A 16,669-nucleotide genomic window follows, 5' to 3' on the forward strand; every position below is an offset into this window, starting at 1 on the left:
ACCCCGCTTAGGATAGCATTGTTAAATTTTATTTATGAAAACATCTATATCCTGCCTTTCGTTGTGAGTCAAAGCTGCTTACAGAAATAGTTAAAACATTTTAAAGTTTAAAAAGCAAAAATAAAATAATTCCGAAGCCATAGCCAAACTTGATAAAGAGGAGTTGAATTGTTGGCATGGTGATAGGTGGTCACAGTGTGATATTGATTAACGTTCCTTTGGTGCCTTTCTTCCTTTTGTGTGGGTGACGTATCTAAGGTCTCATTCCTTATGTCACAGTGCAATCCCATTCCAGGTTGAGCCCACCTGTTTCAAAGAATAAGACTACAGTTAATAACATAGGACTGCTGTATCCAAAGAAACTTTCTCAATAAGCCCACAGTACTCTTGATTCCTGTTACTCTATCTTGGCTACAAACTCTTTGACACCATTATCCCAAAGAAACTGACAAGAACCCTGGAGTGCCCTCTAGTGGCTCTTAAGGTTTGGAGCAATCAAAGTTCTGACCAGCTGGGGTAATCAAACTGTGGCCCTCCAGATGTCCATGGACTACAATTCCCAGAAGCCCCTGCCAGCATTTGCTGGCAGGGGCTTCTGGGAATTGTAGTCCATGGACATCTGGAGGGCCGCAGTTTGATTACCCCTGAGCTAAACTCTGTCCAGCACGTATGCTATTTCTTCCGCAACCCCTGGGGATATGCAATCTAGGCAAGATTTGCCTAATGTTTCAGGCCTCGCCCCTGAAATCTGCTGTTAGAAGTGATACAATTATAGAGGGAAAGACACCTCAATATGTGCAGAGACTCTTCACTGCTGAGTGATGTCAGTTCAACCCTAAACTTCAAGCTGTTGCTCCCAGGAAAACTTGAGTGCTCTATAATAATAAACTAAGCATCCCTGTCTCCTTCCACCTGCCATTACTGGTCTCCAATTAGGATAAAGTTATATAAGTATTTTTTTTAAAGCAACACACTACAGGGGACAGTCTAAAACGAGAGTATTTTTTGTAAATGTAGTCATGGGTGATTGATCCCCAATGAAGACAAAAGATAAAAATGTTCCACAAATATTATGTTGATGAAATGGGCAAGCTCAAACCCTAAATAGGCACCTTGGTGAAAAACCTCAAGCTTTTTGTCCAGAATCTAATCTTGGACATGCTTAGCTACCTTTCCTCTTTCCCATCTTGATAGCAGTGCTAAGAAAAACTTTCCTCAATATATCTGTACTTACGTAGCCAGTCCTTAAGATGGAAAACTGAAGTAAAGCAAATTATGTGTCTCCCTTCAAGGTCACACTATAGTCATAATGTTGCCAATAGGATTAGGATGAAGGTATCCCCTGTGCAAGCACCGGGTCATGTCTGACCCTTGGGGTGACGCCCTCTAGCGTTTTCATGGCAGACTCAATACGGGGTGGTTTGCCAGTGCCTTCCCCAGTCATTACCGTTTACCCCCCAGCAAGCTGGGTACTCATTTTACCGACCTCGGAAGGATGGAAGGCTGAGTCAACCTTCAGCCGGCTGCTGGGATTGAACTCCCAGCCTCATGGGCAGAGCTTCAGACTGCATGTCTGCTGCATTACCACTTTGCGCCACAAGAGGCTCTAGGATTAGGATAGAGGCATGCATATGTGTGATCATGAAATAAACCAAACTGAAGCAGTTCACAAAAATAAAATAACGACACAATTTCAATAATAATCCAAAGCAATTATTGATAATGTTCATTGGAGTAAAAAATACCAAACAGGAACACACACAATCCTATTTGGTGTTTGCTACTTCATCATGGATTCAAAGAATTTTAGGGAGATCAACTGAATATCCAACAATTGAACTCCAAAGTTAGAAGAGACTAAACCTTTCCAACTGACCCCATCCCTTGTTCCGCTTCTCTGCCCCTTTCACAGTACTTCTGCAGCGGCCCTGACACAGATTTCAGAACTTCCCAATGGAAATAGCTGCAGCAAGTCCAAAAGTGGCAGCCCTCTAGGCAACAGACAGAATGCTGTGAACTCAAAGCGGCAGTAACTTTAGTAAGTGTGACATTTACCGGGCAGAATGCGGTCCTGTTCTGTCAGCAGCACTAACATACAAGAGGCACATCTTTTCTGTCCAAGCACTTGGAGAGGAAAAGCCAGAGAGGATACATCCTTAGCTATGCAACAGCAAGTTTTGAAATTTTACAGCTGGGCAGTGCCACCTCTTCTAATCTCCATCTGGTTGGGTAAGTTACTGGGCTGTTTAGCATACTGTTGCGTCTCTGGCAGTAGGTTTTCACAGCTGCTTTTGATCTCTGCTTGTTGGGGTTCACTTTATGCACACTTACTGACCTAGCAGCAAACTCTACTGAATGCCATGGGAATGGCTTCAGGATAAGCAGGTAGGAAGAAAGTAGATTCCTTTGAAATGTGGTGCTGGAGGAGAGTTTTATGGAGACCAGAAAGACAAATAATTGGGTTCTAGATCAAATCAACCCTGAACTGTTCATAGAAGCTAAAATGACTAAACTGAGTCTATCGTAATTTGGTCACACTATGACCGTTTACACACTGGGAACTTCACTGCCCCAGCTCCCATGCAGGAGCACAAATCGGGGGTGGATAAGGTGCACAGGGCCAAATGCTCCCCCGTGTGGGTGCAGGAAGAGATGGGGCAACCTGCCATGACTAAAACTCCACCCTGCAGCCAGCATGAAACCTCCAGTGTATAAACAGTATATGAGAAGACAAGAGACTGTGGAAAAGTCAGTAATGCTATCAGAACGTGAAGGCACAGGAAAACAAGAGATGGACTGACTCAATCAAGGAAGGCATGGCTGTCAGCTTGTAAGACTGTTAAGGGTGAGATGTTTGGGTGCTCATAACTTATAGGGTCACCATAAGTCATAAACAACTTGACAGCACTTAGCACACCCACAAATGGACATTAGACCAGAACTGCTTAAATAACTATTGTGGGCTGTATGTTATTGCCCTAAGGACTGATTATCAGACAAGAGTTTGGAGTATAATGGAATACATGAAGACCAAGTTTATAAACCTCAGAATTCTAGAATTTGGATTTGAAGCAGAAGCAGAAGAGTTGGTTCTTATATGCCACTTTTCTCTACCTGAAGGAGGCTCAGAGTGGCTTACAGTCACCTTCCCTTTCCTCTCCCTACAATGGACATCCTGTGAGGTGGGTGAGGCTGAGAGAGTCCTGATATCACTGCTCGGTCAGAACAGCTTTATCAGTGCTATGGGGAGCCCAAGGTCAACCAGCTGGCTGCATGTGCAGAATCAAACCTGGCATGCCAGATTAGAAGTCCACACTCCTAACCATTACACCAAACTGGTGGTTTATTTTAAGGCAATTTTTGGTTTAAAAACTCTTGGGAGGGAAGTGCTGATTTTATTGCTTAATCCATCTACTTGTTGTGCTTATAAACAAATAGGTGTTATTTTGTTGTAGCACATGAAGAGGAACTGTGAGGATTTTTTAAAGCAATAAATCAGACCAGGAGGATTTGTCCTCAAGTCATGTATTGTTAAGATATGAGGTGGGTTCCTTTTGTGATAGATCAGATACCAGTTCTAATCACAAAGATGCTATTAATACCCATTTTCCTATGCTATCCCATAGCAATTTGGGGAGGTTCTAGGACTAAAGCCAAAGTTATGCACAGTCATTTGTCATTGTGTCAAGTATGCACATGCTATTAAAATACATTGATATTGTCTGGAGCAGGGAAATTCAACAGATAAAGCTTGTCTGCATGACTAGCTGCACTTGCAGAATTTCCCTTCTAACAAAAACCATACATTTCTTAAGACCAAGTAGAATGACACAAGACAATGTGCAGGCATTTCATATTTCCAAAACTTTGCATCACAACTAGTACAGTGGTATAGAAATGTGAAGGGTACTGGTGACATAAAGGAGCATCCTCACTTCTTTGAACTTTTCAGCAATCTATTGGGGACCCATAGTGTATGCCTACAGTCTAGGCTTGCATAATGCTGTTATGCCTTTCCCCTCATACTTGGACTTCAAACTCCTTGTTTAGACTGTTTTATTACCATGCCCTGACCTGGATAGCTCAGGTTACCCCAGCCTCATCAGAAGCTAAGTAGGGTCAGCCCTGGCAAGTGCTTGCATGGGCAGGCAACAGCATACCAGCTCTGAATGTGTAATGTGCAAAAGTTTAAGGGATATAAATAGGTTGTGACTTGATTATGGATTATAATGGTCATTGTTGCTAACCATATGGCACGTGCGTAGTGTGGCATCCCTACACTAGGATCCTAGGATAGTCCGGCAGTCAGGTAAGAGACCTTCTGAGGTGGTTTTGCTGCTCCCATGCCATAACCCTAGGGTTCCTTGGAGGTTTCCCATCCAAATACTAGCCAGGGTCAACCCCGCTTAGTGTGCGAGATCTGACAAAATTGGGCTTGTCTGGGCTATCCAGGTGACTTGATAATAGCTACAAGCAAGAAAAAAAATTTCACAGGGCATTTCAGAGAGGTGTTCTGCTGCACTAGTGTTTTCTGATTGTGTTGTAGATGGCTGAACTTAGATACAGAGTCCCTCCGTTACATTTTGCTAATGTACGCCTTTCATCAGAGCAAAGGAGCCTTCTACTGGCCCAAGGTAAAAGTAATGTATTCCATTGGTGGAAAGCACCATAGTTAGTCCAATAGAATAACTGAATCTGATCTGTTTTAGGTATCATTCTTTGCCTGTGTTAAATTTGAATTCATTTGTTCCAATGTTGTTATATTTTGTGAACCACTTTAAATGCTATGTTAAACTGATAAAAGGACAACACAGATAGAAGTGTAGCATAGAAATAGGTGCTTGCATGTGAGTATACAGAGAATATAACTCAGTGAAAGAGCAACTAAAGTTGAAAGACAGCTCTTTTGGCTGGAGAAATGCTTCCACCATTGCTGAATGGAAAGGCAAGATGCATTCCAACATCTTTAGATAAGATTCACAGTTCTAACTACAAAGCTGGTTGTCTTAAGTGGCGACAAAAGATTTAGAGTTCTCCACAGCAAGAGTTAGCTTGACAAAAGAAGTTTGGTAGTGACAACTGAAATTTATTAAAACAGTCTATTCTGGAGCTGAAGTCAGAGTGAAAGGTTTGCTTTTTAAAATACCTGTCTCTGCTGACATTGCTTTGGTGATAGTTTTTTCACAGGATTCTTCACCATGTTCACCTTTGCTGCTCAAGGGTTTGTTGTTGATATATAGGCCAAATTATGCCTTTTCCTCTGGCCTGTGTTATATATCCACCAATGTGATGAATTTAGACTGAAGAGATCCAGGTTCAAATTGTTTCTCTGCAACGAGCTTCCTGGGTGACTTTGTATCAGTCACCATCTCTCCTGCCCCATAAGTCTGCAGTGAAGATAAAAAGGGGGCAGCCCAATATGTTCTGCCTTGAGTACACAAAAACATGTCGTAAATAAATAGAATAGTTCTTTGAGAAGTTATAGTATATAATAGCAACACTACTTAACACCCTTTCTTCCATTTGTACTTATAGATATACTAGCTTCAAAGCCTGTTCCTAAGAACGGGCCTTGAAAGGGTCTCCTCCCCTGACTCCTGACCAGGCAGCTTAAGGTGGCTTTGGGCGGCAGCTCACAGCCAGATCGTGGGGTGGGTGGGGGCTGGCCAGCTCGTTACCAGGCCTAGGACAGAGCTCTTTAGCAGGCAGGCAGCAGGCCAGGAGGCCCTTGTTAGCAGGCCCAGACTAGCAGGCCGGGAGGCCCTTGTTAGCAGGCCCTCCGCCATGACCCTTTGCCCAGGGCCCTCTCTCCTAACCTGCTGCTGGCTCCAGGCACTGAGGTGCGGCTGAGAACAAAGAGGCTAGAGTCCAGGGATGGAGGGTGGGAACTGCAGGGGCAGGGCCAATCAGGGTGCAGCCAGTTTTGCTCAGGTTTGCTGGCTGCACCCTGATCAGCCCTATTCCAACTTGAACAACCGGACACATTCTACCCACCAGGCTGTTTCACAAATATATAGAGGAACCATGGATAAGGATATAATATATGGTGTGCAATTGTTAAATTAGGTTGTGTACTGAGATAGCCTGAGCTATAATAAATGTATTATTTTTAAAGATACCCTAAGAGTCTGTGTTTTTGTTCGACATGAAACAGCTACAGTTTTCCAGGGGCAAAAACATACTATCAATATTAATAACAATTCCCTTCTTTTAAAAATGCCATCTTGAGGAACCCCCCCCCCGGGTCCCTGTGAACTGTAGCCTCCTGTAAAGCAGGACACAAGAGTGGGACTTGCTGGCCTTGGCTAGGTCTCAGCCTCACTTACGCACCTGTAAAATGGGCATAATTGTAAACTACCACACAAAATTATTGTGAAGACAAACAGGAAAAACAGAAAAAATGTTCTCTATTGTAAATCAAAATGAGAATTCCAATTTTTGTTTAATGAATCTAGTTTAATTATGGTCTGGAAGAGAGTTTTACAGTAATTATAGGAGCACTACAGCTCTAGATGAAATTCAAATACTTTGGCTACCTCATGAGAAGGAAGGACTCCCTGGAGAAGAGCCTAATGCTGGGAGCGATTGAGGGCAAAAGAAGAAGGGGACGACAGAGAATGAGGTGGCTGGATGGAGTCACTGAAGCAGTCGGTGCAAACTTAAATGGACTCCGGGGAATGGTAGAGGACAGGAAGGCCTGGAGGATCATTGTCCATGGGGTCGCGATGGGTCGGACATGACTTTGCACCTAACAACAACAACAACAGCTCTAGACCAGGATATCCCATAGATTTAGGGGTGGTCCCTGGGGAGGGTAGAGTTTTGGAAGGGACAGGAGCTCAGTGGGAAGGGTGCCATAAATTTCACCCTCAGAAGCTGCCACTTCCTCCAGGAGAACAAGTTGATGACTCACAAGGATTTTATTGGGTCCTCGTTTTCTCTTTCCCATCCCTGAAAGACCCCTTTTCTGTTTCCTTTGTCTCCTTCAGTTCCACCAGCTAACCTACCTTTATATGCCCCTGTCTTCACCTTTCTCTCCTTCTACCATCAGCCTCTTCCTGGGGAAACTATGCTCAGTTGCACAATATTTGGCTAAGCTCAGTTGTGCAGTGTTGGCCACCAGGCCAAGATGTGCAGTGCCTAATCCTCACACTGGCTGCTGGTTTGGGCCTAACTGCATGATGCAGACTGCCAGGTTAGGCCCAGTAGCACACTGGGGAACCTAGAGGGTGCACCTCATATTCCTGTGTTCTCCCCTCCCCACACTATTTCCTGTTTCCCTTATCCTGGCAACCTTTTTGTGCTTCCTTCTCTCCTTCCTACCAACCCCCCATCTGTTCCCCATCTTCAGCTATATTTTTTATTTATTTACTTAATTTCTACCCTGCCTTTCTCTCCACTGGGGACCCAAAGCAGTTTATAATGTTCTCAACTCCATTTTATCCTCACAACAATCTGGTGAGGTAGGGAGTGTGTTGACAGCGAGAAACTGGCTCAAGGCTACTCATTCATGAGTGGAGATTTAAACCCAGGCCTCTGAAATCCTAGTCAGATACTCTTACCGCTATACCACACCAGTTTTCATGCAGTAGCTGCTGTTGAATCTTCATTCATTGCTGGGGGGGGGGGGTCACCATTCAGTCTGTTTGAGTTGTTCATATAATGGTAGTGAATTACCTGTTGATTGTTTCCAGGCCTGGCGCCAGGGATTCCTCCCTAAAGGGTAAGGGGGAGAAGAGCAGAGTCAACTGAGAGGCCAAAATGCCCAGGAAAGGGCCCTGCCTTTACTTACAGAAACCAAGAATTGAGAGCTGGTATACTGTAGTTGCCAAGCAACTTCCACAATGACCAATGACAGTATTAGTTCCTTAAAGGTATATATCTGCTTCTATTATTTTGGGCTGTTTCAATCTTCCCATGTTTTTTTTTAATATTCTAGATTTTTTTGCAAACCTAGTCTTTTTCCGGGTTTGTAGAAAGATATGTCTTGTAGAAAGATCTGTTTATTCTCAGATTTAAGTATCCACAGCTAGGGTCGTGTTGAGAATTATATATATTGTTTCTGGGGAAATTGTTTTGAGGTTGGTAACTATAGTCAATTTCAGCACTTGTCAACTGGAATCAGACACAAAATCTGTGTAGAGTCAGTGTGGGGTAGTGGCTGAAGTGTCAGACTAGGATCTGGGAAATCCAAGTTCAAATCCCCACTTGTACCATGGGAGTTCCCATACTTCCAGCCTAACCTACCTCACAGGTTTGTTGTGAGGATAAAAGAGAGGAGAAGAGAATACTGTAAGCCACTTTGGGTTCCCACTGGGGTGAAAGGTAGCATATGAATAAAGTACTTTAAAAACAGCCCCAAAGCTGTATATTGTTGTTATCCTTCCATATTATTCATCATTGCCTCTCTTGAATTGCACCTGTTACTCTTTTCTTGGTTTTGCTGACTACCCAAACATTTAATGAACTGCTCTGGGGCAAAGAGATTCTGTAAACAAGACATGCCACCTTGCAAACATTACAGTATTTAAATGGATTTGTTAAACATTTGTGATCTTTTAAAAGTCTCAACAAATACTACTGGCATATAAATGTTTTTGTGGCGACTTGTGCTACAGAAAAAGTCATTTAGTTCCTTGCTGCTGCATTCTGGACTCAGGAATGTCAGAGATTAATAAAATAGCCTCATGACTGGGTATTGGGCAATGAAGTCCTTTAATCAGGCAGAACCTCTACAGCGATTCCTTGAAAACATTAGTGCTGTCATTGATAGTCCTGCCTTTGCATTGCAGTTTGGTGAGATATTTCACTGTGTGTGTCTGTGGGGGGGGATCCTCTTATTTCTAGACATATGCAATCCTAAGCAGAATTACATCCTTCTAAATCCATTGAAGTCAATGTGCTCCATTTCACTGTAATCGGTTTGTTCCCCCAAATTAAGAACATACAGCTGATCTGTGGCCTTGTAGTCTTTTGACTATAAAATGAGAACAAGATCATGGAATGTCCTTTTAAGTGTTTTTGCAACACACATTACTTTTATATATAAAAATCAAGCATTGTCCCCTATTAGATTGTCTAAACATCGTTGGCTTTGTGACTGAAACTTTTAGCATCCAGAAAATGTTTCAACTGTTTCTTAAATGGTTCTTCAATTTGCCAGTTATTCAAAGATTGTTATTTCTCCTACCCTTCTGAAAGAATCATAAAGAATTCTACAGGGTGTCTAGACAGAATTTCCTGGCTTCTGGACAAATGCCCATACTCAGCCTTGGCTACCAAATTTGTAGGTGTGTGTGTTACAATGAGAATAAACAGAGAAAACATAGGTGAAGCTTAGTCATAAGAATGTAAGAGTCCAGCTGGATCAGACCAGAGGTCCACCTAGTCAAGTCTCATTTGAAAGTTCAGTTCTGCTTTATCCAAAGTGGCTCACTCCCAAACAAGGGTGCCTATGATTGCAGCGTTAACTTATACAGATGGGCACAAAATGTGTGATGAGCCAAAATTCATGCCAAAATTCTGGCCAGATTGGGGCTCAGGAGGCAATGTTTGGCATGTGTGTGGTCTCTGAAGAAATCTGCAAGCTTTGGGGCATGGCTCAGGTCTCTTTGGAAACAAAACCCACCCAGAAACCCTGGTATGAAAATGCTAGCGGTGGAGGTGGTGGTTTCCAGCCTTGGAAACACAAATGGGAAACCTCCAGAGTCTGAGAGGCACTGCTGCCTGCTAATAAGAGAGTTCCCATTTGTTGCAATGGGATTCTGATCTATATAAATGTAGGACGAGAGTGTGTTCCCTTTGTGGGCATTGTGGTTTGAATGGAGAGGGTGTACTCATGAAGGAGCTTTGCTGATGGGTGTGGTGGGAGGATTGCATAGCTAACTTACTCAAAGTCATGGGCCAGGGCTTTTGCTTTGCCCTGGGTTCCTCTGTGTTGTGATTTCGTGTTTGTTTGCTGAAGAGGATGGAAAAATTGGGATTGAATTCCTTTTTGACATAGCACTTCCAACTGTTTGTTTCTCTGGTGGTTTCCTTTCCTTTTCCTTTTCCTTTTATTTCACACAAACACCCCATTATGGGTTGCAGTAAGACTCCAGCCCAAACATGAACTGTGTATTCCTGATTTGTGAGTATCCCTATTAACTTCTATTGCCTCCAACAAGAGTGTTCTCTCAGCCCGTTTATCTGCAGGTAATTCTGAAAGCATTTGTCCAACATCTTTACCCAACTTTAATTGAACTCAGTTTCAGGCTTTTTTAAACACTGGATTGGATTAAATTATGATTCTTTCTACCCACTCAAAGTCTGGCCATGTGTTAATTTAATGCAAAGGACAGGAAGACATAGTCACGCAAGGAAGGGAACTCCCACAATAAAAAAGTTTAGGGCTTCTCATATATGGCATTTCCTGATGTGTGGGATTGCTATGATGGGGGGAAAAGCATGTGTCTATTTGAAACATTATTTCTACTATAAGAAACTCATGTTTGAACTAACCGAAACAGAAATTCAGGATTGGACCACCAAAAACCAGGTTCAAGTTAGTTTATGAGATGTGCTCCTACAACCTAATGAGCCACTGTATGCAATTACTTTAGAAACTTTCATGAATTTTCCTTTCCAGAACAAATTGGCTACCCTGAGCACAAATCATTGGCATGTTGAAAGATTGATGACACCAAGCCTCTGTCTGTCCCCAACATTTTCTCCCCCTCTCCTTTCTATAATTTTCCTTATAAAAACGTGGAAAATAATTTCTCCTTCATAGTATCTGAAAAAATGAGCTCTGACTGGAATCAGTGTTAATCTTGAAGGTGCCGCTGGATTTCTGTTTTCCTTTGCTACAATAAACTAGTAAAGCTCCTCCTCTGGAAATATGCATGCTAAAAATTGTTCAGACCTTCTCACAGAGCTTTTGGTAGTATGCTAATTTGTGTACTTGTGGCTCCTGTCTTTCCAAGCATGGGCCCTCTATACCAAGGGTGGGCAAACTGTGGCCCTCCAGATGTCAATGGCAGGGGCTCATAGGAATTGTAGGCCATGGACATCTGGAGTGCCATAGTTTGACCACCTCTGCTCTATACAGAAAAAAAAACAGTTGTGCAGGCTGGATATGGGCCACTTATTTTCTTTCACTTGTTCCAATGGATTACACTTGTAATGCTCTTCTTCCTGAAACGTTACAGAGCAAACCATCACCTACCCTTTTATTCTCCCGTTTCCCTAGTCCACAGAGGCAAAACAATTTTCATTTAATCTCTAATAACATTAATTTCCTCTACCCCTTAGTTCCTGCTGGTCCCTCAAGCACTGGTGACGCTCCATAATTTTGAAGTGCATTAGTCTTTCTCGTTTTCTTTGCAGCCGTTTATGCCAATGTCGGGAGCACAGCAAAGGAGAATACTGCGTTCTCATCCGATTTGTCTGCCGTTGCCACAACCCGCTCTGGAATGCTCTACACAGAAACAGTCCAAATTAAGCCAGAGCATGCATCTGTAACTCAGACTCCAGGAAAAGAGAAAGCCAAAGAGGGACAGACTGTGGTCTTGGGATGTCACTTTCACAGTGCCCAAGGTCCATCTTTGAACAAGCTGACTGTGAAGTGGTACAAGGAGGATGAAAAAGGGCAGAGGGACCTCATGGAAAACAATGTCACTGTCCTGGCAAACTACTCCAAAGTTTTTATGGCAGGGGACTTATCTGAAGGCGATGCATCTCTAACTATCCTGAATGTGACAACCAGTGATCATGGCATTTATTTCTGCCAGGTTGTGCTTCCCGGTGGAGAAATACTGACAGGGGATGGCACTAAGCTCAGGATCAGGAGAGCCCTTGGTAAAGTTCTGTTATGTGTTCTTTTCATTCTTTTGAAAGTTTTCCTTTATAGTAAAAAGTAGTAAATGGAGGCAGGCTTTTAGGCCTAGAGCAGACCGTCAGTTGAGAACTCATGAAACTGATTAAACCAGCCTGTCTCAGCTTTTTTATTGTTGAGAAACCCCTGAAATTACAGTTATTTATGCAAAGCAGATGCCCTCCCACAAGAGGCACAGGCCGCTCCACTTGAGTGAGAACTGCAGCTAGGGAAGAGCTACACTATTCATCCGGGTACCAGGCCTGAGTAGAAAATCTTTGACATTCTCTTCATGCCCATCTTAGATTGTAAATCTTATGGACAGGAGTTGTAGTACTTTGATGTTATCTGTAGAATTGTCAGCCTCCAAGCAGAACCTGGAGATCTCATAGAATCTTAGAGTTAGAAGGGACCTCCTGTTGGTAAAAAATAGAGGAGTTAATGTAATAAAATAAAATAGCAGAGTTATTGTATAAATCAGTGGTCCCCAACCCCCAGTCCAGAGACCGGTACCGGTCCGTACATCAGTCAGTACCGGGCGGCGGCTCCTCCTTGTCCTCCTCCCCGGCTGCTGCCTCAGGGGCTGCCCTGCCACTGTGCCGCTGGCTCACCTTTGGTGCTCTCCAGCAACCGCCATGGCTATATGCGACCTCTAGCCCAGCTGGTCCAGGGCTATGGGCTGGGATATCACTTTCTGATCTCCACAATGGTCCTACCATGTCCCTATTCTTTTTCTTACTTTGCCCTTTGTGGGCATTGTGGTTTGAATGGAGAGGGTGCACTCTCCATTGGAGAGGAGCTTTGGCTATGGGTGTGGTGGGAGGATTGTTTAGCTAACTTACTCAAAGTCATGGATTGTTTAGGATTGTTTAGCTAACTTACTCAAAGTCAACCCTTTCTTGTTGTTTTTAGCATTTCTTGCTAGCCTCTCATACTGAGCTTTAGCTATTCTAAAACTCTCCCTAAGCCTCAGCCATTAACAGGAAGAACTGATGAAAATACAACCTGTGCTCCGTAGTCCTTCGCTTTTCTCTCCTGAAATTACAATTTTTCTCCAGATGACAGAGATCAATTCCCCTGGAGAGAATGGCTGCTTTGGTGGGTTCTATGGTATTATGCCCTGTTGAGGCCCCTCCTCGTCCCCAACCCCATATTCTACCCCTGAATCTCCAGGAATTTCCCAACCGGGAGCTGGCAACCTTAGACATTTGCACATCCAGGCTTACGGGTGCCGATGGATTATCTGCCTTTCTGTATGTCTGTCTATCCTTTTTCAGAATGTGACCTATTCTACAAGTATTTCTTGATATGTGTCTTTTCTCACCAGAATATTAGACAATTATCAGCACCTGTTTTGATCTTAGTCTAGCCCAGTGATAATTTTCCTGTTCTAGTCAAGCCAATCCTGTGCCTGTCTATTAAGATACGAGTCCCACTGAATTCCATGGGGCTCATTCCCAGGTAAGCATGCCTAATATTGCAGCCTTATTATTACAATATATGAATAGATGACTTACCTGGTTCAGTTTTTCTATCCACAGGGATGGAATTAAAGTCATAAAGGAGGTTAGTGTAATGTTGTTACTTTAAACTTGGGTGACATCTGGTGGTGTTTCTTCAGCAAAATTTCTCTGCCCATGATTCAGCAAAGCTCTTAAACATGGAGTTGTCCCCTTGTCACACCTTGTATAGCGATGGCAGAAGAGGCTGTACCTAGTGACATTCTCTCTTCCCTGTGAAAGGTATTGAAGTCATGCCATTCTGAGTACAGGCAGTCACCATTCTTGTTAAGCCAATTCAAATTGAGCTTTTTGTGTTTGCTGAGTCAAAATCTGTTAGCTTATGTTATTAAAACAGCACATTGCAGCCTTGATGTTTAACCTTTAAAAAGTATATTTATCTACAAGACTTGCAGCCCAAAACATATTCATCACAGTTGGTCTTCCACCTTCCACACCAATTTTAGTGTTGCCATTTAACAACAAAGTCTTTGCTTCTGTTCTTTCTTTCTTTCTTTCTTTCTTTCTTTCTTTCTTTCTTTCTTTCTTTCTTTCTTTCTTTCTTTCTTTCTTTCTTTCTTTCTTTCTTTGCAGGCATGGTGCAGGAGCAGGCTAGGTGAGGCTTTTTCTGACACTTTTCAGTTGTTACATTTTTGGCACTAGAACCACACCTAGTGGGCTACCCATAATGGTTGCCTTTTTGTGTTCGTGAAATGTATGCATTTTCCAGCTTCGCTATGCAAGATCAGCAACCCAGATTTGAGTGACTGTATGCATTCACATGCATGCATCTTCAAATTATATATATTGCCTTATCCACACAAAATGGCAACAGTGTCTATCAGGAGGATCACAGGAAGCAGGTTCTCCCCTTATTCATAGCTGGCATGTCAAAAACGAATGACAGAAAAGAGCTTTTGATCAGATGTAAATCTAGAAAAGAACACACTTGTGACATGTCTTCATCATCTTATCTCTGTTCTGCACGTTCTCTTTCTGACTGCACCGCACCTTTTCCCTCAGGACTGTTTGGTATTGAAGAATCCATTGGAACCATCATTGGAGTGGCCGCAGCAGGCATCGGTGGGCTGGTAGTTCTCATCATAGTTTTAACTCCTCAACTGAGAAAGTGTCTACCATGTGTTAAAGCAACATCCCAACAAGGTATGGAGTGAGAATAAAACTCTCCATCACTGGCTAAAAATAACTTACAATGCAAGGACCGCAGCTCATGGGCCAAACAGGTTTAAAAATAATAATTTATCCACTTCAGATAGAACAGAGGCAAAAGGATTAGGGAAAAGAACAGTTTTCATAAGAACCCAAGTTAATCTGCATGCTTTATGGTTGACAATGTGTTTATATGTGCTGAGACTCAGATCCAGGAGACTCCAGATACTTGGTTATGAAGCTCCCTGGGCCATTCTTCTAGCTTAATCTACCCCATAAAGTTGTTGTGAGGATAAAATGGAGCAGGAGAACCAGGACTGCTTCAATGAATTCCTTCTAGGAAGAAAAAGACATAAATGCGCTCAGTAGACTAACAGATACTGAAGGAGGGATAGTTAAAGAAGATTTATGTACTTGATGGTTTCCCCAGTGTCTAATCATAGTGGTAACTGTTTGCCCCCACATGTTATTATATGGTGCTACTTCTACTAAGCACTTTTTGAAACCATCATTACTTAAAGCAAATGTATGTTATGTGATAATGATCATTTATAAAGCAGCTAATACTTCAATTATATGATTCCATGATATGCTTTTATATTCCTAATACTGCAATCTTTCACTTTTCTATAGTACCATTAAAGATTTTTAAAGCAAAACTTGCAGACATTTAAAAATGTTAATTTAATTTGGTGTACATCTGCATGCTTTCTGATTATCTTAATCAATGATTGTCCCAACAAATCTATCTTTTAAAAACCTAATAGACAGCCCAATAGTGTTTTGGAGAGAGCCTAGTTATCATAGCAACAGGAAGTTGAGAAGTTCTGTAAACAGGGAGCAATGCTCATGAAACATGCTGCGTAAGCGTAAGGAAAACATTGACGCTTTTTAGATATTGCATTTTAGTGCCCTAACCATGCATAATGGGAGCATACAGTATGTACAATTCTTCTGATACACATAGTCACAATTTTGTGTGAATGGGACACTCTATATCTATTTATTTCCTTCACATAAATGCATAAATGGCAGCTGTGTGTATTGGGAAGGTAGTGTGTGGTGGATGCATGCCAAAATGGAATATCTGAAAAGGGCTGTTAGTTAATTGAGAAACAAATGCTCTAGATTTTAATAGTAACATGCCAATGTGGAATAATACAGTAGTTCTATTCAAAAGGTTACGCCAAGCTGAATTAGAAGCTTTAGCGGATGAGCTCAGCATGGAAGATCCCACATACATGGTTTCTGCTCTGACAGAACTATCTTGAAGAGTATCCCATGTCATTCTCTCTCTTTTATGTCATGGTAAACCACACAGTGTGCATAATTTTTAAAAAGTTTGCCCCCTATTTACATTTATGAATGACTTATTGTCCCTTTTTCTAAAGTACTAATAAGTTAAAAGATCACAGGATTTTTTTGGATACAGAAACTTCAGAAAATGAGCCCATAAGCATGTGGCTAATGAATACTATGACTCTCATGCTGCTTCTACATATTCCCTTGCAGCAATGGTTGGATCGGCCTAGAGTGGAGTCTTAGAAGGAAGGAATCCAAGCGCTATATCTATAGAGCAATTCAAGCATAGTGCGGCATTGACCATGACCAATGCAACAAGCATCTGGTTGATGTCCGAGCTGCACCTCAACTATCCATCTGGACTCCCTGCCTACCCCATTTTTGGGGTTACTATTGGATGAGTACTTCCTCTTCGAGCCAGGCTTCCCTGACATACATCCCAGTTTGTTCATTTGATCATTTGTCTAGAACACATCAGGTTAATTGGAGTTAGAAAAATGGTTTTAATTGAAATGTAAAAATTTTATTCAGATTCATTTTGTATTCTTTTTATTGCTGTATACCACTGAGACCAGTTTTTGGGGCTGCAAAATAAATGGCTGCAAAGATGTATTTATGAAATTGTGATATATAAAATGCTTAGTTTGACTATATTATCTGCCACTTTTCCATATCATACGTTCATTTTTTGTCCTTTTCTTTCCCACACAGCTTAACATGGACAGCATGACTGGAGGGGGGAATATACCAGATGTGCCAACACCACTTGTTATTCAACGTAAACAAAAATAGTCAATGGTTTAAGAGATTTCTGTGGTCTTTTGGAAGATACAATAAAATGTTA

General features: G+C 42.1%; 1 protein-coding gene and 1 long non-coding RNA gene across 2 annotated transcripts; one reads left to right on the forward strand and one right to left on the reverse strand.

Annotated features, from left to right (window-relative positions):
- Nucleotides 1–7: 7 nt before the first annotated feature.
- On the reverse strand, nt 8–7,819 carry LOC143839653 (uncharacterized). Its single transcript, XR_013231812.1, has 3 exons — nt 7,678–7,819; nt 5,147–5,428; nt 8–306 (listed from the first exon to the last, which is right to left on the reverse strand). It is a non-coding gene; the product is annotated as an uncharacterized LOC143839653 (long non-coding RNA).
- On the forward strand, nt 2,062–16,653 carry LOC143839650 (uncharacterized). The gene is made up of 4 exons (XM_077341979.1): nt 2,062–2,229; nt 11,368–11,838; nt 14,377–14,517; nt 16,537–16,653. Exons 1-4 carry the CDS (start codon nt 2,064–2,066, stop codon nt 16,539–16,541), a joined length of 783 nt encoding a protein of 260 aa, XP_077198094.1. The 5' UTR covers nt 2,062–2,063; the 3' UTR covers nt 16,542–16,653.
- Nucleotides 16,654–16,669: the final 16 nt, after the last annotated feature.

The sequence above is a fragment of the Paroedura picta genome, chromosome 6, assembly GCF_049243985.1.
Source record: "Paroedura picta isolate Pp20150507F chromosome 6, Ppicta_v3.0, whole genome shotgun sequence".
NCBI classification, from domain to species: Eukaryota; Metazoa; Chordata; class Lepidosauria; order Squamata; family Gekkonidae; genus Paroedura; species Paroedura picta.

Coding starts and splice junctions, on each gene's coding strand:
- LOC143839650 (XM_077341979.1), top strand. CDS start 2,064: ATGCGGTCCTGTTCTGTCAGCAGCACTAACATACAAGAGGCACATCTT. Junction 2,230..11,367: donor TCTAATCTCCATCTGGTTGG/GTAAGTTACTGG, acceptor TTTTCTTTGCAG/CCGTTTATGCCAATGTCGGG. Junction 11,839..14,376: donor CAGGATCAGGAGAGCCCTTG/GTAAAGTTCTGT, acceptor CTTTTCCCTCAG/GACTGTTTGGTATTGAAGAA.